Genomic DNA, 23,223 nt, shown 5'->3' on the forward strand with positions numbered 1-23,223 from the left:
ATAGCAAGTGCTTTTGCATGTGACTGAGGTTCAAATATGTGCCAACTAATAGCTGTGTGACTGTGAATCTCAGTATCTTCATTTTAAAGAAAGAAAGCTCTACTTTATAGGTATGTTTGTAATGTTAAATGAACCAGTGTAGATTTTAAATGAGCCAATCTTTGATGTATATGTGCTCACAAAGTAGTAGCTTAAAGGTCTAACCTATCATATTGGTAAAAATATTTTAAATTGATAATGCTCAGTGTTGATGAGGATATAGAAGAATAGGCCCCATCATTGGTGGGAATATAAATAGAGACCAATTTTCAAATAACTATCAAAATTTCAGTTTCCTTAACCCGGTCTGCTTCTAGAAATTTAGAAATCTAGAATTTAGAAATCTAGAATGAAAACATTCATACTATGTACTTATACTCAGTGCAACATGTTTTAATGGCAAACAATTGCAAACAGTTTAAATTCTTCTTAGTAAAAGAATAAATTATGATGTATTCCTTTTATAGAATGCTTATGAAGTTGTTAAAATTAACGTTGATCCATAATGCTGTCGCGGAAAGATTCTAGTATATATTTTAGTTTTTTAAAAAGCACCAATATATTGCTGACAGTATATACCTAAATCTTCAGTATTTGAAATTATAACAAGATTATATGTATTCATCACTTAATTTTTATATGAGCCCATGTATAAAATAACTGAACTTTTTGGACTCAGATCCATTTTCCTAATAATTTCTAAATAATTTGATCAATTGTACAGGGAATGATAGTGAAATTTAAGTTAAAAGTATTTTGTATCTATATAGTATTAAAAATTGCTTCATGAATTTTTGTTATGTGTTCTTCAGGATCATTGTTGGCTTACAATAAGGACACTTTAAGGATTCAAACTGTTGTAACAGTATAAAATTTCAGGCATTCCATGCCACATGTAACCATTTATCACATATGCTGAAAATAAAACTTTCAGTCTAATCCAGTTTCTTGAGTTCTTGGTCTTGACAAGTGGCAAATTCATTTATGGTTCCATAGACAAAGTTCATTCCCCAATCCCAAGAATCTGTGCAAATCCCTCGTATCATAGTCTTTTAAACTTGTACATTATAAAATTATTTTTGACAGTGTTTAGGGATACCATAATTTGTAGCATTTTAAAAGTGTATATTTTATTCCCACTTAGGCCGAATACATCAAGCAATGGTAACATCTTTAAATGAAGATAACGAAAGTGTAACTGTTGAGTGGATAGAAAATGGAGATACAAAAGGCAAAGAGGTATGATCACTAGGTTAAACTTTATTTCTAGTCTTAAAATCAAGATTCTGAATATGAAACAAAACAGAAAACTATATAGTTTAATATAGTGCATGTATCTGCTATCATTCTTTGAAAAACTTTCAAAGTGATTAAAAAATTTCACTCAAAGAAAGGTAGATACCTCCTGTATATCTCATGTAATTAGACATATAATCAGACCACAAAGTACTACCTTAAGAGAGATTCTTTTAAATAAATATATGTTGGTTGTAATTCTAGGTAATTTAATTTTTAAGGTAATATTATTCATTAGACTGAAATTGTTTAACATTTATCCTTTATGTGTAAATTTATTTGAAAATGAAAGATTGTCTAAATTCACCGAAAATATATGCTTTTTTAAAAACAGATTGACCTGGAGAGCATTTTTTCACTTAACCCTGACCTTGTACCAGATGAAGATATTGAGCCCAGTCCAGAGACACCCCCACCTCCAACATCCTCAGCCAAAGTAAACAAAATTGTAAAGGTTAGTGATACAAATTCAGAGCAGGGTGTGTGTGTGTGTGTGTGTGTATTCTTGTTTGAAATGGGACTGTGAAGAGTATGTATTTGTTTGCTTTTAGAAAAACCTTAATTCTTTCTGCCATCTGCATGTATATATACACACACATACTTTAAAGGATTGAAAAATTATCTAATTCACAATTCTAGATCCTAGAAATTTCATGACTGGTTAGGATTTTTCCTAAGACTAGTAGTTTATTAGAAGACAGTGGTCAAAATCTTTGCTTGTTAGTATTTGTTGAGTGAATACATATGACTTTGATAAAGAAAAGATTAATTTATTTTTCATAATAAATTTCCATTTTAGTAGTCTTTTCAGATAGTAATTCTGCTGTTTAGATTTATTTTTAAAAATGAGATGACAGTTTAACTATTTCTGTATTATCTGTGAAGATAAATTTTAAAGCCATGCTATGCCCCTCCTAACAGTTAAAAATGTATGTGATTTTAAAATTATTTTAAAGTAATTCCTCTTCTCTATTGAAATGTCTCAATGTTAAAACTTTGTATCAAAATACAACTTTTTAAAAACCAGATAGTCCCTGACAGTTGTTAAATCTGCAATTCTTTGTGTTCAAAAATTTTTACTACATTGTTGATTTTATCTTCTACAAAGATTAATAAGATTTTAGCCCCGTAGGAGCTCACTGTCTTGCATGGAAGACATTCATAGGCACCCACATATAATATGATAGAAACTCAACAATATCAGCAAAATTCTGATATCAACAATATTCTGCTTTTATGAACATAAGACATTTTCAATTCATATAATTTCAGCATATTGAGAATCACTGCTTAGAGATCCCCCTTAGAATTACTCCCTTGTAAATGGACTGTTTTTCATATTTGGCTTCACAGCCTTGAAGGATCTTCATAGTTTATCTTTCTTGATATGTCCTTAGCAACCTTTGCTGTATATTAGAATCACCTGGAAATTTTTCGGAATACACTGATTCCTAACCCCACTCCTAGAGATTCAGTTTTATTTTATCTAAAGAGTGGCTCTAGCATCAATATTCTTTTAATAGTAGCCATCTGATTTGATGTGCAGTTAGCATTGAAACTCATGGCATTATTTGGTTTCTTTTTTTTAGGTGAATAAAGTAAAGTCTTGGTAAATAAATAATAGGACCAAAACCTTGCAAGTCTAATGAAACCTTTTCGTGAAAACCAACAGTGTATTTCATAGTATTTTGATGTTTCAGTTTAACAATGAGCTGTACATTGCCTAAAAATTCTGTTTTGTTACTTACCCCTGACATCCAAAGATGAAATTTTGGCAGGGTAGCATGATGATTAAAAAACACACACTTTAATGAAATTATTTAATCTGTTTTTGCTTCAGTTTCCTCATCTGAGAATCCAGAATAACAATAATAGTGACCTCATAGGGTTGTTGTGAAGATGAAATGAATTAATACATATGAAGCCCTTAGAACAGTACCTGGCTCATTTTAATTCCTGCCTGTTTTGGGACAGTGGCAGGGTATTTAAATAAACTTGAATATTGATGGCATTACAGGTAATTTATTATAAGATAATTTTAGTTTTTCTCCATTTATTTTTTCCCTTTTTTCCGTTTAGTTTTGTATTATTATATGTCTATTTTTGTTTAATTAAAGGAAGCTGATTATGATAGATGTATATATGAGGAATAAAGAGAGAAAGTAAAATGAATGTTTTCTCTTTTATAGAATCGACGGACTGTGGCTTCTATTAAGAATGAGCCTCCTCCAAGAGATAATAGAGGTAAAATTTTATGTATTAATTTTGCCTATGGCCCTGCTAAGGTAAATCAAAGGTAAACATTACCCCTGGTGGTGTTATTTATTTAAACTTTACATGGCTAATTTTTAAAATTGAATCTTCCTAATTTCCCAAGACAATAATGTCAGTGATATCTAAAAAATGATTTGTAAAGGTATATGATAAATGTGAAACTCCATGTTATGTGCAGTTTTGATCCATCTTATTTACTCAATCATTTTTCAGATTTGAAAAGAGTATTATGAGAAAGAAAGGAATGGGGAAGTAGTCAATTGATTTAACATTTATTTATTTAACAATTTATTTAACATTTACTTATTTAACAATAAATTTATCATTGATATTTTTACATAATTTTCTGGCTAACAGACTTTTAAAAAGTATCATGGGTAACTGAAGACAAATTGAATAGGTATAAATTGTAGTTAATTTCAGGACTCTCATATGTTTTCAGCTGAGTGATGTAAAGTGCAGTTAATTCTTTTCTGCTCTTCAGAATGGTCCTTTCTAATAGTGATGTTTCCTTGTATGTACAGACAATGACGCAGGACAGCTGTAGGTATTAGGGGAGATGTTCAAGGTAGAGGGAAAGCCCCGTACTCTCAGCACTATTCTTTGAGTCTTGTGAAAATTTACATTTCTTTGTAAAATGTAATGTTTATATTTAACTCAGTATTGTTTTTTCCACTTTTGTAACATCCACAGTGGGAAATTCTCTGTTGAAGATTTGCGTATTTGAAGAGCAGAGTGGGATTTAAAATACAAAGAGGGTTGAAATACTTTTACATTGTTACTTTCTAGTTTATATATTTTTTTATTTTATTTTTTAACTTTACAATATTGTATTGGTTTTGCCATATATCAACATGAATCCGCCACTTTCTATATGTCTGAATTGTTTGAGTTTTTCGAAATGAGAGTGCATATAAAATCTGTATTTTGCCCACTTTTTTTTTTTAATGATTATTTAAAATCAAGTTTGGCTTTGGTTTTTATATAAATTATTCAGATTGAGTTTTGTAGCTACAATTACATTGGTAAAACCTAAGTCTGTACATGTTACTTTGAAAACCTCTCAGCTTGTCAGTGTATTGAACAGAATTGATCATTACATATATTTAAAACTTGTGTTTCCCTTTCAGTGGTTGGTTCTGCACGCGCACGGCCTAGTCAGCTTCCTGAACAGTCTTCCTCTGCACAGCAGAATGGTAGTGTTTCAGATATATCTCCAGTTCAAGCTGCAAAAAAGGAATTTGGACCCCCTTGTATGTAAATCATGTACCAAGGATTCAGTCGTTTTAGTCATACATGTAACTTCTCTTGGTCAACTTTATAAGTCCCCAAATTGCAAGCTTAATTGCAGGTTTTATTTTTACCATTGTGGAAAATTGTTGTTGTGAGTCTGTTAATTGGGTTTTTTAATGTATATTTTGGAAGAAAAAAATTTATAAATATAAAACTATAACAATGTTTCAGTTGCTTTAAATTTAAAATTCTGGCCAGATGATCTTGACAGATGTTACAGAAGAAATATGCTCCTTTATCCTTATCAGTTCAAAGATCTTTGATTCTAAACCAAGAGATGATATGTAGCAGTATGTTAGAGTCACTTTTCATGACTCTTACTCGTATTTTGTCCTGTTACTATTTGTGTTAAAGCAGCTCATAAGTAAGTTCACATATTTGTCATGGGCATGTTTTGTCCCTGTGTACCTTTTTTTGGGTGTATGTGGTAAAATCACATTGATACATAAAATTTTTCTGTATAAGTACAGTACTCTAAAAAGAAAACTATACTTCTACAGCTCATCTTTTTCTTCTAGCACGTAGAAAATCTAATTGTGTGAAAGAGGTAGAGAAGTTGCAAGAAAAACGAGAAAAAAGGAGACTGCAACAGCAAGAACTTAGAGAAAAAAGAGCCCAGGTTTGTAACGAAAACATATTTTGTTTATGCACCAACCAAAGATTTTACTGTGTCAGTGAAGGTGATTGGCTTATGAAAAAATAACTCCTTTAAAGATTTCAATATAGTTCCTTAGATTGGCATTGAGGAATAATATAAACTCTTGAGAAAATAAGTTATTAACAGATTTTTTTTTACTACATAAATTTCTCGTTTAGTTGGTATGTCTTAGTCCTGAGGCTTTTTCCATTTTGAATAGTAAGCCATTGTGCTGCAGAATTCTAATAGATTTATAACATCAAGAATAATAGGATTTTAGTCGTGTCTGACTCTGTGCGACCCCATAGACGGCAACAGCCCACCAGGCTCCCCCGTCCATGGGATTTTCTAGGCAAGAGTACTGGAGTGGGGTGCCAGCAGCAGCAGGTTTTTTAAAAGGACTAAAATTGCATTCTGAAAGTACCAGTTAAAGTGTATGGTTATACTATAAATGTTACTGTTGTTTTTCCATGGTTAATAAATGAACATATCATAATGAGAGAGTGGAAATTTGTTGTATGTTGATTTATGCTAGATGTTGAGAGTGTAGCTCTGTCATGCCCCCCTTCTCACGTTTCCTTTAGATAGTTAGCAGAATTTTACCAACAATGGAAAATTACATAGAAGACTGGTCTTTTATCTCTCTACAGGTCTTCACATTTTTTACTGTTGTACAAATAATTCCTCCATTGTGCTTATATTGTAACTATTATAATTCTCAGAACTCGTTTCCTGTAATGAGATATCAGGATTGTTTCCTTATTAGGAGTATGTTCAAGTGCCCTTAATCATAAAGATGTTGTGGAATCAATATAATATTCAACCTGAATAAATCAGCTTATATCTGAAAGTGACCTGAGAATGACCAGTTGGGTTTTGAAATAAATGATGCTGATATCATCTGATTCTTAGCACAGATGCCACCTGGTGTCTCCTGTGGGTACTTCATGATATTTTTGTCTGTGATCTCTATATTCTACTTTTCAATTGATATAGTTGGTGTTATTTATCAAAACGTTAATTGAAAGTATGTTACATTAACAGTTTTGAAATTGAGTTGTACTCAAAGCAAATCTGCAATAAAATACATGGGGGGGGGGGAAAACTGACATAAAATATTTAATAATTTATACTCCTGGCCTGGCTAGGAAAGGCTGTTAGCTATTGCTATTTGTGTCTTAATCTGAATTTTCTCAGTTTTGAAGCAAAAAAGTAAATTGCTGTTACCATTCAATAATTTGAATTTTAAAGATTTAAAAAATTGTCTTGGATTCCAGTTCCTTTAAATCCTATATCCTGTTGATTTGGAACTGTTTTATACCATGCCTTAGTTTTTTTTTTAGAGACTCAGTAAAAATAGGAAATGAACATAAGTGAATCCATAGTTCTATTTTCTTGAAACATTAAATTAGGAATTGGAAATAAGAATCTGATTAAATGCATTTTTCTAAGAATTTCTGCTTTTCTAGAGTTCTTTTTTGATGTTTAGGATGAGTACTGTTTCTCTTGCTCAATTTTCTAGGACGATTAAGGTATGTGTATAACATTTGAAATGAGACAAGGGTGGGTTTAATAAGCAATATTTGGCTTGGAGTTAACAGATTGCATGTAGACTAACAGAATTTTGTTTTTAAAATAAAAGTAATTTCTGGGCAATTACTGATCTTGAACTCTGAAACTATATTACATCTCTGGTTTGAGTTTGGGCTTGGGTATTATTAGTGACACAATTTATTACTTTAATTTTAATTTTCAAACCATGTATAAATGCAACAAATGCTACTTTATTGTAATTATAATAAATGATGAATTCTCTGTCTTACAGGATGTTGATGCTACAAACCCAAATTATGAAATTATGTGTATGATCAGAGACTTTAGAGGCAGTTTGGATTATAGACCGTTAACAACAGCAGATCCTGTAAGATTCTTTGTAAATGATTGCCCTGGAACTTTTTATGCTGTGAATAAAAATATGTTTGATACCCCCTAAATTAATATTGTATTTAGATTTAGCTCTGTAACTTTTTCCTCTTTTTATGAGTGTTCCTTCTCCATATTTTAAGAAGAAAATCAAGAAACCATTGAGAATTCCCTGGTGATGCAGTGGTTAGGACTCCAAGCTGAGGGCCTGGGTTCAAGCCCTGGTCAGAAAACTAAGATTCCACAAGCCACTCAGTGCAGCCAAAAAAAGAGAAAGAAACTACCCACATTTACCCATAATTCCCATAATTGATATGTTAGACAGGCTTCTCACAGAGATACCCGTTTCACAGCAAAACCTTTAAGTCCTTGGTGGTGGTTGTTCAGTCACTAAATCGTGTCCGACTCTTTGCGACCCCGTGGACTGCAGCACACCTGGCTTCCTTGTCCTGTCCTCCACTATATCCCGAAGTTTGCTCAAGTTTAAATAAAAAGTTAATCAGTAGTAAGTGGGAATGATGGTGGGATCGACAGCCCAAGCCAAGAGGAAATAACTTGGAAGTGAGATAAATGATGGTCAGAAAGCAGATTGCGTCTTCTGACATCCTTGACTGTTGCTCTGCCCTACCAAGGGCTTTGCTAAGCAACCATCACTTATACTTTCATCTCAATTCCAAGTTTATTTCCTCTTGGCTTGGGCTGTAGATCCCATCATCATTTCCAACTTCTAATTAATTTTTTATTTTTAAATAAATGTCATTTTGGCTTTTAACAGTAATGATTATTGAGGAATGCTGTAAACCAAAACTCTAGTGCTTAAAAAATGTCTTATTATGCATTCCTTTCCTATTAAAGAATGAGAATTTATTAGACAGGGAATACTTGTGTAATTTGTATTTGTGAAAAATAATACATCTGACCTAGCATACATGGAATATATTGGGTACACAAAATAAATGTTTATGTCAGGCAGATGTATTATATATGATTTAATAGTAGTTCATAACATCTGATCTCGTGTATTTTAGTTCTTGTTGCCCCTCCATTTGTTTAACTTATATCTGAGCTCAGATTTTACAGTAGTGTTTGCAGAACTTTTTCTGAAAAGGGCCTGATATTTTTGGCTTTGTGAACCATATTTTCTGTGTTACAGCTTCTCAATTCTGACTTTGTAGTATGAAAAGCAGCCATAGACAATACATAAATGAATGGGTATGGCTGTTTCAGTAAAACTTCAGTAGTGACTTGGGTTAGGCTTTTAGGCCATACTTTGCAAATTTCTACTTTATATTAAATATCATTACAAGACAGATATTGGGAACATAAGTTTTATGAATAAATATGTCTAATTAATTGGCACATTATGAAATTGTTCAAATTATTTTGCCTAATGATCTTCTGATAATCCTGTTTCTTGTCTACAGCTAGTTATCTTTGCCAACAACTTTCCCTCCAATTCAGTCTGATAGGAAATTTTACTTTTGTTGTATACAGCCCATCTTGACATAAATAAGGTGGCTTCTTAATGTGAACCTGTTGCAGTTAAGAGTAGTCGTGTCGTCTGCAAAGTTATTTCCTAGAGGTTTACCAAATGACAAAATCAGCAAGTTTCCATTATACTTTGAATTTTTAAAATAATTTTGTCTGATGACTCTTAAAACTTGTGAATTACATATCGTATTTTCGCTGTGTATAAATTTCTAAAACCTTAGAAATATTTCATAATGAACTTTTCAGTGTTTTATAATTCACCAATAATAACTAGAAAACTTATTTTATTTCTAGATTGATGAACACAGGATATGTGTTTGTGTAAGAAAACGACCACTCAATAAAAAAGGTATGTTTGTTGAGCTCCAATCAAAGGTCAATTTTTGTCCTCTTTGCGGTTTATTTTGATTGTAGCAGAAATCAAATTGATTTGGAAGAGTTAAACGTAAATCATTTCATTTGTATATAAACATTAGGCAGACTTCTGTGGTTAGGGCTCTTGATGTGTTATTGCTGTAAGACTCTTTGCCTTTCCTGGCTTTATGGAAATCTTGGGGTTTTTTTTTAAAACTTTGTTGTTGAAATAGTCTATCTGAATGGCATATTTATGGGATATTTATATTTACAGGGTTATACTACTTTTATCTAAATTCTTACTACCTAAAATAATTTTTGTTCAGTAACTCAAATGATGTGGAAATTACTGGCCGTTGATTTTTTTATTTATTCTTTTAGAAACTCAAATGAAAGATCTTGATGTAATCACAATCCCTAGTAAAGATGTTGTGATGGTACATGAACCAAAACAAAAAGTAGATTTAACAAGGTACCTAGAAAACCAAACATTTCGTTTTGATTATGCCTTTGATGACTCAGCTCCTAATGAAATGGTTTACAGGTAGGTAAATTTGTTGTAAATCATAATTTGTTCTTGTTCTGTGTTCAGGGTGTTCACCACCACCCTGAAACTTACATTGATCTTGGCATATCTCTCCAGAGGTGCAATATCCATAACTGTTATACATCAGACACTTATTTGTCTAAATCTTTATTGACCACTTAAGGAAAAAAGTTCTGAAATCTACGTGCATTTGCCTAGTTTATCATATTTAAACTTTGGAATAGTTTTAGTACATCAAATTCTTATGTTTGCATATTTAACCTACAAACATTTCAAACTTACGTGTATTATGCATTGGTGTCCCACATTTTATCTGAATTTAGATTTTCATACATAGTTTGTAAACATTTACTTCTCATTATTTAACAGGTCAATTTTAGCAGCATTGTTATTTCAGTCTATATTAAATGCTCTTGGCAGTTACTTGAATGCTATGCTTCATTGCCCTTTTATTTTATAAATTTGACTGGAAAACAAAATTAATTAGTGAGAATGCTAACAAGTTATGATAAATGAGATCCTGTTAAGATCAACTCCTCTGGTCTTAAGCCAGTAAACTGGGAGTTCAGCTCTAAAGAAGAGGGCAAAATTAAAGAGTACGTGAATGCTAGATAGAGGTATTGTGAAGAATTTGTTTAAAAAGGGAATTATAAATTGTATATTTTTTACCTTTCTGAAAACTGAGTCCTCTCCTTCTCCCTCACTCCCTTGTCTCCTCCACTACTGTCTCATAAATATATCTGTCTGACTTTTATAATCATTTTCAAGAAATCATTATAAATGTGTGTTTCTGTGTATGTGCTAGATTTAGTAAACATTTTGTTTCACCCTGTATTTATGCTTAATTTTACCAATATTAATTCTGTCCCCTTTCTTTTATCCTTAACTTCCGTGGATTGAGGAATTAGGCTTTTTTTTGGTCCTATCACTCTTCAGACTCATTTCTAATTCTGTTTGATTCAAACTTTTTTCTGCTTCTTTTGTTCTGTACTTTCTCCAGTTGTGCCTTTGAAAAATCAGTAGAGCTGTATAAAGTGTTCACATATGTTCTTTTGAAGCCTGTGTAAAAAACCCATTTGTTTTGTATCACGCTTTTTAGAGCACTGCTCAGTGAAGTATTTTTTTGTCCCTCCTTACCTTTTTAATCTTGACTCCAGCAGTGATTATACCAATACATAATACTGGGCATCCTTTTCCTGAATCAAGACTGTCAATTCAGAATTCATTGTCTTACCAGGATTGTTTATATTTGCTTATTTATAATATTTGGGCATCCTTTTCCTGAATCAAGACTATTCATCAGTTCAGAATTCATTGTCTTACAAGCATCATTTATATTTGCTTATTCACATTCAGGAAAATTTTACCACTTTTATACTTGTTAAGATAATGTTTTTGTACTTTTTTCCCCCTCTAGCTTTTCTTTTCTGAGATTACCAGTCTTGATTCTGTGTCTGTTGAAACCTTTGATATATTTTTGAGTTTGGGTTGGGGTTTTTTGTTTTGGTTTTCATGTATGTCCTACTTATCTGGCTGATATTACCATATTTTGTTGTTACTTTTTAAAACTTTACTATTGTCTTCTATTAATATGTATGTCTTTAGCTCAGCTACTATCAGGTTTTTTTTTCCCCCCTGGCAGTTATTAATTTTGTGGCCATTTTTTATTATGGAATTATTGCTTGAAGATATGCGTTAAAGAGCTTTAAGCAATTCTAGGACATGGACATTTAAAATTTTAAATCAGTAGACTCAATTGTGGTCTTAGAGTTGAGCCTACTGGTTTGTTAAAAATCTTGGTGTAAGATTTGTTTATTAATAACACTAGATACTAGTTTGATTACTTATTTAATTTAAATATTAACGGTACATTCTGACTGGTGCATTTTATTTTTAAGGTTTACAGCTAGACCACTAGTGGAAACTATATTTGAGAGGGGAATGGCTACATGCTTTGCTTATGGGCAGACTGGAAGTGGAAAGACTCATGTAAGTAATTCGTTAGTTACATCCTGGTAGGAAGCGAGTTTATTTTTCTTATACCTTAATTGTAAGACCTAAACTCTTTCTTCTTTTTAACATATAGACAATGGGAGGTGACTTTTCAGGAAAGAATCAAGATTGTTCTAAAGGAATTTATGCATTAGCAGGTAACTCCTTTTTGGGTATCATTTATAACATTCTTCTTGAATATTATTCAGGTGGTTTGGGAAAAGATTTGTAAGTACAGTGCAGAATTTTAAGGGTAATTAATGCTGTCCTTATACGTATTTTGTCAGTTTTAGGTTGTCGGACTGCTTTGGAAAGAGCTTTGCTTTGGGGGCAGAAATCTTGATTGTGTGTGTGTTGTAATCTGACACATTGTTGGAGCTTAGTATTGTTGAATAGCTGCTTTGTGAAAAGTTCCCATTTGGTGTAATTATGAAAGTACCCTTATTGTGACCACCTGTAATCTTATGTTATTTATAAAGATAAGTCAGTTCAGTTCAATTCAGTCGCTCAGTCATGTCCGACTCTTTGCGACCCCATGAATCGCAGCACGCCAGGCCTCCCTGTCCATCACCAACTCCCAGAGTTCACTCAGATTCACGTCCATCGAGTCAGTGATGCCATCCAGCCATCTCATGCTCTGTCATCCCCTTCTCCTCCTGCCCCCAATCCCTCCCAGCATCAGGGTCTTTTCCAATGAGTCAACTCTTCGCATGAGGTGGCCAGAGTACTGGAGTTTCAGCTTCAGCATCATTCCCTCCAGGGCTGATCTCCATAAGTAGTAGCATTCTTTTCTTGAATATGAAGGAGAGTGACTTCTAAACTGTCAATGTAGACAAACTTACTATTTTTTGTAAGGTTAGTATCCACTTTAGTCTTCATTTTTATTATTGATACTATCATTCTAGGTAAGCATAAACTGATTCCTCTGAAAATAGAAAATTTGAATTTCTTTTTAAAAACAATTTTTTTGCATCTTAACACATTTTCTCCATATGAAATTATTGGCAGCTCGGGATGTATTTTTAATGCTAAAGAAGCCGAACTATAAGAAGTTGGAACTTCAAGTGTATGCAACCTTTTTTGAAATTTATAGTGGTAAGGTAAGTTGAAATTTTAAAATAATTTTTGTAAGCTTTTTAAATTGTGGTTTAAAAATACATATAACATAAAATTTACCATTTTAACTATTTTTTAGTGTAGAAGTTCACCAGAATTGAGTGCATTCACATTGTTGGACAGTTGTTGCCACCACATAATTGCTATATGTATTTAGAATATTACTTTAAAGTTTTGTGTATAAGATTTTTTTTTAATTCCCTTTGAAATTCTTTAACTTCAATATCAATCATTACTATTCTAATAACAATTATTACTAGGATTCTCTGAAAAAATTTTTTAGACTCTGAATGACTCATTTTATAGAACTGTTCTTATTTTCAAAAGCTTTTTTTTTTTTTTTCTTTAGGTGTTTGACTTGCTAAATAGGAAAACAAAATTAAGAGTGCTTGAAGATGGAAAACAGCAGGTTCAAGTGGTGGGATTACAGGAACGGGAGGTCAAATGTGTTGAAGATGTACTAAAACTCATTGACATAGGCAACAGTTGCAGGTAACTCATTTTAATAAAGAGGAACAATTTGATGATCAATTTTAGATTATTTGATTATAACTTGAGAGCAAAGCAAGATGTTATCTGATGTATCTTGGAAGTAAAAATCATTGTTCATCCAGACTTTTTAAAGTGTGCCAGGTTAAACTGCATTAATCTCATTATATTTGTGTTGTTAATTCACAATAGCTCTATTGTATTTAAATAATAAAAACGGAATAGTTTTTTGTTTCTATTTTTAATGAAAACATTGTGGCTTGCACAAATTGAACTTTTTACATATCAAAATGTTCTTAATTACATTGTAGAACGTCCGGTCAGACATCTGCAAATGCACATTCATCTCGGAGCCATGCAGTGTTTCAGATTATCCTTAGAAGGAAAGGAAAACTACATGGCAAATTTTCTCTCATCGATTTGGCTGGAAATGAAAGAGGAGCTGATACTTCCAGTGCGGACAGGCAAACTAGGCTTGAAGGTGCTGAAATTAATAAAAGCCTTTTAGCACTCAAGGTAAATAAAGTCCTTTTACTTGTGAAAAGTCTCTTACTTTTGACTTTAATTTTGTTTTACTCAGTTACAAAATGATAGTGTTTGTTTTTTTCTAATAAGAGAGATTATCAAAATTTAGTTATTTATATTTGCAGTTATAGATTTTTATTGTTCCCAGAAATTTTCTTTATACATATTATTTATTCTTTTTAGGGTAGTTAAAAGATCTGTTAGTTGACACACCACTTCCAAATAGTTGACAGGCTATTTAGGGAGATTCCAGGGAGCCTTAATCATTAATCAATCTTTTTTCTTGAAGGAGAACAAGGAACCACAAAACTAAGCTAAGAAAGTTTCTCTGAAAAATGTGGAATGGCTTTCAGAAAGTTAGGCCAATATTATATATCTCCCTTGACTAACAAAGAAAAGAAAACATTCTATTTTTTCTTTTATGGAAAAAGTTTAACAAAGCTATGACAAATCTAGATAGCATATTAAAAAGCAGAGACATCACTTTGCTGACAAAGGTCCATAAAGTCAAAGCTATGGTTTGACTATAGTCAAACCAGTAGTCATGTATGGATGTGAGAGTTGAACCATAAAGAAGGCTGAGCGCCAAAGAATTGATGCTTTTGAACTGTGGTGCTAGAGAAGACTCTTGAGAATCCCTTGGACAGCAAAGAGGTCAATCCTAAAGGAAATCAACCCCGAATATTCATTGGAAGGACTGATCCTGAGGCTGAAGCTCCAATACTTTGGCTACCTGATGTGAAGAGCCGACTCATTGGAAAACACTGATGCTGGGAAAGATTGAAGGGAAATGGAGAATAGGATGTGGCAGAGGATGAGATGGTTAGATAGCATCAGCGACTCAATGGACATGAAGCTGAGCAACCTCTGGGAGATAGTGAAGAACAGGGAAGTCTGGCGTGCTGCAGCCCATGGGATCACAAGAAGTCAGACATGACTTAGCAACTGAACAACAACAGTTATCCTACTGCCTGTCACTTCTAAACACCAGTCATAGTCTCCGGCAGAATCTCTTGGAATTAACAAAGTAGTCTTCTGATTAGATTGTTTTATGGGGTTTGTTTCTGGTGGTTTTATTTCCCAAATTTCATTTTCTTGAATAAGGATTTATAAGAACATTTTTACTGTGCTGTAAACAAAACTCTTGATAGAATCTTCAGAGCTGATCAGATCTTAAATGTTAGGGTTATTGTAAGAGATCTTTTAAATATGTTCGTTAAGATTACTGTTTATAAGAAACATAATCTGTGAAATTTGCTTTCTTAATTTTCAGGAGTGCATCAGAGCCTTAGGTAGAAATAAACCTCATACTCCTTTCCGAGCAAGTAAACTCACTCAGGTGTTAAGAGATTCATTCATAGGTGAAAACTCTCGTACCTGCATGGTAAGTTTGCTTGTTTTGTCTTAATCCTAAATGAATAATTATACAACATCTATGGGAAATTTATGAAATACATTAATGGCATTTAAAGTTTTCTACTGTGATACAGTGAAACTTAAAAATGTGGTCCTTGCCAATCTGATAGGATTGTATTACAGTTATAATACATTCATGCATTCTATTAATTACAACATCTCTGAGTCCTCGTGAGATTGGTTTCCATTGCTTTCTGTTTTCCTTACATATTGGTCACACTTCTCTCTTTCTTCATATGTCTAGAATTTTGGATTATATAATTTTCATTATGAATGAATATCTTACAGACACTCTGGATTCTGTTATGTTCTTCTGAATATTATTGGTTTGTTGTTGTTACTATTATTTTAGCAGAAAGTTAACTTAGCTGAACTCCAAACTCTTGTCTCCCCTGCTCTGGGCAGCAACTGACCTTGAAATCTCTGTTTAGCTCTTTTAGACTTAGCTATGTTTCTTATAGTCGGCCTTGTGTACTCCAGTTTGGGGGTCAGGCAGAGATGTGGGTAATGTGTGTATTTGGGTAGAGTACTCACGTGTATGTATACATACACACACACACGAGTTTCTCGCTCTGTGGTTACTTCTCTTCTGGGACAGACTTCACTTCCCAGTTGCTATGGTGCCCACCTCCAAACTGTGCTTTATTTATTTAGTTTCTTAACTAGTGAAACTCCAGGTTTTTATTGAAGTTTTAGTTGTCCTATGTGACAGCAGCACAATTTGCCCTTAGACAAAAAAAAAAAATTTATCAAAAAGAGGGGCAGTGAGTACTCAGTGTTACTCCCTTCTTTGAGGTGTTGACCTCCATTTTCTGCCTGATGTTTGATCATTTTGTGGTGCTGTTAGAGCTGTTTATATTTTAACTGGAGTTTATAATTACTATATGACTACGTGTGTGAGATACTTAGTTACCTTGGAGTTTCTTTCCTTTGGGAGACCGTATTAAGATTAGACCTTAAGGAACCACGTGTCAGTATTACTGTCATCTATAACATTTTCTTTATCTTTGCATTTTCCCCCCATAGATTGCCACAATCTCTCCAGGAATGGCATCCTGTGAAAATACCCTCAATACATTAAGATATGCAAATAGGTATGAGATATGGTTATTTTGAAATTCAAAAGGAATAGAACAGTATCTGATTTGATTTAATATCTTACAGGGTAAATCTTACTGTTCTTTCCGTTTTCAAAAAAATTTTTGCATGATATTTGTTAAAATGATATTTAAAATAATTTTATCACATCCTAAAAATAAAAATAATTAGGGTTGTGTTGAGTAACTTGAGAAGACAGTTACATTTTTAGTAGAATTGGTCTTACTCAAGAACATGATACATTTTTCCATTTAACCAAGTTATATTTCGTAGTATTAGTTCTCATTATGTTAAGACTCAAAAGTAAGTGAGTATCAGGAGCAGTCTGTATTTCTTAAATTATTTTGCTATATGCTAAACAATTATTTCTGATAATGTTAAATGTTATACATGGGAAATCTAGGGATTTAATAGTGATAGCACCATTCTTTGTGGTGTTCTATATGGTGAAAATACAGTTACAAACTTGAATAGACAATTGGATTATTACAAATGAGAGGACAGAAAGCGTTATACACCATTAAAACAATTTGTTCCCATTGCTCTTGTTTTAAATAACTATTTATATAGTTTAAAATTTCTGTTATCACATACTGCATTTGTGATTTTAACCTAAAGATAAAATTCCTCTTTGTATTCCATTTCTAGTGTGATGAGTCTTTTAATTTTGCTAAACATGAGTATTTTGTACTGCTTTTGTTTTAGTCACTATTGAGACTTTATTTTTAATCTTCCATTAAGATGTTAAATATATATGCATATAGGAAAGTACCCAAACATAATAAATGAAAACTTCATACTTTACATAATATAATGTAATGAATACTTATAAAGTATAAATTCTAGTCATCAAACCTGGAAATAGAACATTTCCAGTACCCCCAGAAAATTCCCCATGTGTCCCATCCTGATCACAGATCCTGAATAACATGCATAAATACATAAATCTCAATCCATTAATCCATTATCCTGATTTTGGAATAAATTGCTCAATTTTCTTTCTTTCTCCCTTTTTAAAAATAGTTTTACTACCTATGAATGTATCTTTGAACAATATAGGTAGCTGTATTTGAACTTCACATAAATGAGAACACCCTTTGTTCTTTGGTATTTTGCTTTTGCTTTAAGAGATTTAAAAAAATCATCAGTAGAAACTGTTGAAAAGTATAAACTTAGCTTTTGCCAAAAGATGAAAAATAATAATTTCTTTAAAAATATAATAGAATTTTATTTTTAAATTTAATCCCTTTTAAACTTTGAATTATAAAATCTTGGCTATGAATGTTTAATCATTCTTTATAGTGAACATTTTTGGTATTGTAGGGTTTTTATCACTAATTTAAAATGCTTCTTATTTCAGAATTGTTCATGGGAGAGATGAGGAACAGCTTAGTGTTATAGTCCTGCTGTAGAATTAAAACCCTCATGTCTTCAGACTTCTGTATTTGGCTATTCCTCTAGTTCATTTAGACCCAAGTAAAATATTTTAATTTATTATCATGTAATGTGATTCATTTGCAACATTACTAACCATCTGGGACAAACAGTTCTGTCTTTTATTTCCATATCTCTAGGAATAAAGATTTTCAACCTCCTTTGATAGCTCATTTGAGGAATATAATTCCTGCATATAGTATAGTTCAGCTTGGGCAAGAGAGCTTTGAATAGAGGGAAAATGTGTGGTTAGGGGCTAAAAGGGTACCTAAATGAGGATATTCTGAAAGAATAAGATAAGTAATGGGGTTGGGAGTAAAAAAGTGATTAACTCAGTATTAGAAATTTAGGTTTGTCAGCATGTATGTAAATAAGCTTTATAAAGTGACTATAAAGGATAAAGGGCAAATGAATGTGATATTGAACCTTTGAGAGTAGACATTACCAAAAGGTCAAAGAAAGATTCTAAGCATAAGATATTACTAGTTTTATCTATGTGACTATTTTGATGTGTATAAACAGTAATTTCGTTTAGTTTAATTTGAGAAGTAATGAGAAAAATAGAGAATATGGTTGGTATATATTGAAGTGTTCAAACATAAAATTTGTACTCAGCCAGGTTTGAACCTCAGTTAGGCCACATTCTCACTGAATGAACTTGGGTAAGGTACTTTATTGCTCTGAACCAATTTCTTATCAGTAAAATGGTGGTAATATCACAACATTGTCGTAATGGTTAAATAATGTCTGAGAAATACTAATCATGCTATCTGCTGATAGAAAGTAATTAATAAATATTGCTTGCTGTTATTAAGTAGGATTGGCCCAAAGAGGATATAGGAACTCAAAAAAGTTGGTGCAGAAAACCCGTGATTTGGTTAATACACCTGTTAGAGACATTGTCAAGAACAATTAAAATTCCATTGCTAAAGGATTTTCTTTGCCATGATTCATCATCTGAATCACCAAACACAGAAAATTATTTGAGTGACTGTTTTTTCAGTTTGTTCCAAAGTTGCTTCATAACTGATACATTCTAGGTGCATAGGAAAGAAGTTAATTCAGTATAAAGATTGTATGCCATTAGGACTTTAATTCTCTTCTGTCCTGTTTGAAAAGACTGCAAGACTGTTGAGGACTCATTAATGCTATAAAATACTCATGGTATTGACTACAGAAGGAAGTTAGACACAAGTGGTCATGTAGCTTAATACAGGGCATTTCAAATTTAATTGATGGTCTAGTTAAACTTCTAGAAAAGATCTTGGGAAAAGGAAGAATTATGGAGTAGGGAATCAATAGAACAGAGGGGTTCAAAAACCTCTTAACTTTAATTATTTTTAAGATAGTGTAAATGCATTGTCACAACAAAGTTGATCCTTTTCTAATCAAGTTAGTATTAAATGAAAACTTGAAATGTGTATTCCTGTCTTTACAAGAGCATTTTCTTTTAATTTGTTGCTGTTTGGTGCTGCAGAGTAAAGGAGTTTGGAATTAGTCCATCAGACATTCCCTTCTCACAGGGTAGTGGCAGTCGCCCTGATCTCTCTCCTTCTTATGAGTATGACGACTTTTCTCCTTCGATTACCAGGTCTACTTTATTCTATACATACGATGTTTATTTTAAATAGTTTCTTTTGGATTGTGCTATATATAAATGTTTCGTAGCATTTACTTTCATGGCATATACTTCTTTTGTCCTGAGCCATTTTATTTTTCATTTTCATTTTGTTTGACAGGTGGTGGTTATACTGCATGATCTTAATTTTTACATACTTTATTCATTTATTTGCTTTAAAATGTTGATTTAGAATTCAGGCTTCCTTTTCCCCCTCTCATATTTTTAAGGATGATGTCATCTTTCCATATTTATTATTGAAGGATAGACTGTCTTATTTAAAAGGAAAAGTTTACATTCTTTGTGCAAGGAAATCACAAGGATCCTCTTGACTTAAAAAATGGATACTTGGGGGCTTCCTTAGTGGCCCAGTGGTTAACAATCCATGCTTCCAGCGCAGGGGGTGCAGATTCAATCCCTGATTGGAACTAAGATCCCATATGCCGCATGGTGTGACAAGTAAATAAAAATTAAATTAAAAAAAAAAAAAAAAAGTGTACCTCTCCCAAATGTGTAAATTTGAGTATAAGGGAGTAAACTTTTTTTAATGATAAAGCTTTACAGCTTCTGATCTTTATGGATTAGAAATATTTCATGTGTAGGTATTTTAATTTTAATTGAGCCTTGTAACTACCAAAAATCTGCAAAGTATATTAAATTCTTTGATTTTTAGAGGACTTTCCTGGTTGTCCAGTAGTTAAGACTGTGCTTCCACTCCAGAGTGGTTTCAATCCCTGGTCAGAGAGCTGAGACCCTACCTGCCACACAGCAGCACCCCCCCCAAAAAAAACTGATTTTTTACAATGATGCATTTATTAATCTAAGTACTGTTGTAACATTTTTAACTGTATCACATGTCTCTTATTTATTTTGAAATTCTGAATAGCATACTTTGATTCTCAATTTGTTATGCACAGTAATTATGTTTGAAGTAATTATATAAAGTTGTACTTAAGTAAATTCCTAAAGTTTAATATCTCAGCATACCTTTAATATTTCCACAGATTTCAGTTAGATTTGATCTGGAAAGCTGACATCATCAATATTAATATGTTAATTGAATTGCTTTTATATTAAATAGGTTGATATTTCTTATCCCTCATGAGTTTTTGTTAATTAAAGATACCTCTTATGTGTTTATAGGGTTAAAGAACTGACTGTGGATCCAACTGCTGCTGGTGACGTACGTCCAATAATGCACCATCCCCCAAATCAGATTGATGACTTAGAGGCACAGTGGGGTGTGGGCAGTTCCCCTCAGAGGGATGATCTAAAACTTCTTTGTGAACAGAATGTAAGTGACATAATATAATGGTAATTATCTTAGTTGTTTCATACATACCAGAATAAGTGAAAACTGGCCTCTAAATCAGGAATCAATAAACTAAAGCTTGTGGGCTTGCCATCTATTTTACAAACAAAGTTTGTTGAAGTATGGCCATGCTTGTTAAGAACAGAGGTGACAATGACCATACAGCTCACAAGCCAAAATATGTACTAAAGTTTGCTGACCCCTGATCTAACTATTCTTTTTTCCAGATTTTATACTGATTAAAATTGGGAGATTTATTTTTAGCTCTGCTGGGTCTTTGTTGCCATACGGGCTTTTTAGTTTCATTGAGCGGGAGCTACTCACTAGTTGAGTTGCACAGGCTTCTCATTGCAGTGTACAGGCTTTAGGGCACGTGGGCTCTGAAGTTCTGGCTTCTGGGCTCTAGAGCACAGGCTTGATAGTTGTGGCTCACTGGCTTTGTTTCTCTGCAGCATGTGGGATCTTCTTGGATCGGGGATTGAACCTGTCTCCTACATTGGCAGGCAGATTCATTACCACTGAGCCACCAGGGAAGTGCCTAAAATCGGGAAATTTTTAAAGTAATACAGGAAACAGACAAGTTTGAGAATTGTACATGCAATATATTCTATACATAAAGCTTAGAAACAAGATTACTTTAGACACATGGATATATACTGAAAGGACTCATAAACTATATCAAAAATGAAAAAATCTGACATTTATTACACCTAGCTGCTTTCTGTATTTTTGAATGTTTGGTGACATTTCATTATTTAAAATTTTGATTCCCCTGTTGCTCAAAAATAATAATGCATAAGGACAAAGATGTATTAAAAAATAACAAAAAAGCACAGATATTTTCACATAGTTATTTAACTTCATTTTTAAAATGTATAATCTGTATAGTTTTGTATCACTTTTCCCACTGAGAATCCTATAAGTGGCATTTTCTTATAATGATAAACGATAGCATTTATTAGTTGCTTATTACCTCATGACACATATTTGCTAAGCATTTTATTAACTGACATAATCCTCACATTTTCTAAAAGATTAAGTAATACGTGCTGAAGCCAGGCAGGATTGAAGTCTGGGTCTTTGTTATTCCCGAGTGAATCTTATGTCAGCTAAATTTAAAGTCCAAATATTCTAGAGTAACAAATGAACATACTAATTTTGTTATCATGTTCCAAAATACTTCCTATTAATAAAGCAGGACTTAATGCAGCAGTTCTCAACCAGGAATGACTTGGCCCCTCTCCAGGGAAAAAAATGTATGGAGACATCTTGGTCATCCCAAGTGGGATGGTATTGCTAAGATCTAGTGGGTTGAGGCGGGGGGTGATGCTCAGTATCGTACAATGCACAGGGACATTCTCCCTCCACAAACCCCCACAAAATGTCTGTGATGCTGAAGTTAAGAAACCGGGTTTAAATAAGAGTTCTCAACTTTGAACCGTAGACGATAAATAACTAAAAATGAAATCCTGGTGTTAGTCTATCCTCTGTCCCCCAAAAGCTTGGAAAGAGACTGTAGTTGCTTTTGAAATCCTTAAAGCAACCCTGCCTTGCTCCTGCATATGGTGCCTTCAAAGATACAGAAAACCAGAATGAGATAGGCACGCCCTACAGCATATCTCTCCCATTTTATTCTTGTATCTGTTGGGTCTCTGTGGGACCTTAATTGGGAGAGCTTGGCTAGGTCACTAGAACTAATCTAGACGCTTTTTAAGCGTGACATTATGGGTTCTTGCAACCTTCTCCATGTATGAGAGAGGGTGAATTTCTTTCAACTTTGCCTTCCCCAAGGAACTATCTTGAGATAGTTCAACTATTGATGCATGTGTTACATATTCTTACTGCTATATTAAATTTTAACAAGGTAGGTAAAATGGACTCGTGTCTAGGACATACTCTGGAGATAAAAGTAATACAGTAGACAGACTAAGAGGATAATCAAGTGCATTAGAATTCTGTAAGTAGTTGTATAGATAAAAAAGTTCTCTGCATGGACTGCATGGAAGTGATAGGAATTTGCATAGTATATTGAAGCAAAGGAAACACAGGACGTTCTGGGCTTGGCAGGGAGGTGGGCAGATAAATAAGTAAAGGTTTTTGATTGTGGGTTTACCAGAAAGACATAATATGAGAGACTCATGCCTGCATGTCCTGATTAAAAACAGATAGATGGTTCTTTTCGTAAAGAGAAAATAAAAAATTCTTTAGCTAATGTGATTATATAAACTTGTAGGGATGGTAGTGTATTGATGAGTCAAATGTCTACTTACAATATTTAATTTAACCAAGATACACCCATATATTTAGAATTGTGTATTTTGTTTGACAAATGTTGCTTTTGCACTGACATTTTATACAACAATTTTAAG

General features: G+C 32.8%; 1 protein-coding gene across 4 annotated transcripts in view; it reads left to right on the forward strand.

Moving 5' to 3' along the window:
- The first annotated feature begins 782 nt into the window (after positions 1 to 782).
- Positions 783 to 23,223, forward strand: part of KIF2A (kinesin heavy chain member 2A) — a 29,282-nt gene continuing 6,841 nt past the window's right edge. The window contains exons 1-17 of one of the 4 annotated variants that reach the window (XM_010845504.1): positions 783 to 1,278; positions 1,670 to 1,789; positions 3,525 to 3,579; positions 4,740 to 4,862; positions 5,421 to 5,521; positions 7,365 to 7,460; positions 9,248 to 9,302; positions 9,689 to 9,851; positions 11,753 to 11,843; positions 11,941 to 12,004; positions 12,855 to 12,946; positions 13,312 to 13,454; positions 13,763 to 13,967; positions 15,250 to 15,360; positions 16,419 to 16,486; positions 19,402 to 19,515; positions 20,686 to 20,836. In XM_010845504.1, the coding sequence (XP_010843806.1) occupies positions 1,201 to 1,278; positions 1,670 to 1,789; positions 3,525 to 3,579; positions 4,740 to 4,862; positions 5,421 to 5,521; positions 7,365 to 7,460; positions 9,248 to 9,302; positions 9,689 to 9,851; positions 11,753 to 11,843; positions 11,941 to 12,004; positions 12,855 to 12,946; positions 13,312 to 13,454; positions 13,763 to 13,967; positions 15,250 to 15,360; positions 16,419 to 16,486; positions 19,402 to 19,515; positions 20,686 to 20,836 (1,830 nt within the window). In that variant the 5' untranslated portion in view covers positions 783 to 1,200. Of the gene's footprint in view, positions 1,279 to 1,669; positions 1,790 to 3,524; positions 3,580 to 4,739; positions 4,863 to 5,402; positions 5,522 to 7,364; positions 7,461 to 9,247; positions 9,303 to 9,688; positions 9,852 to 11,752; positions 11,844 to 11,940; positions 12,005 to 12,854; positions 12,947 to 13,311; positions 13,455 to 13,762; positions 13,968 to 15,249; positions 15,361 to 16,418; positions 16,487 to 19,401; positions 19,516 to 20,685; positions 20,837 to 23,223 lie in introns of all 4 variants that reach the window. The other 3 variants (XM_010845501.1, XM_010845503.1, XM_010845502.1) reach the window with 3 other exon arrangements.

The sequence above is a fragment of the Bison bison genome, unplaced genomic scaffold, assembly GCF_000754665.1.
Source record: "Bison bison bison isolate TAMUID 2011002044 unplaced genomic scaffold, Bison_UMD1.0 scf7180017864218, whole genome shotgun sequence".
In the NCBI taxonomy this organism is placed as follows: Eukaryota; Metazoa; Chordata; class Mammalia; order Artiodactyla; family Bovidae; genus Bison; species Bison bison.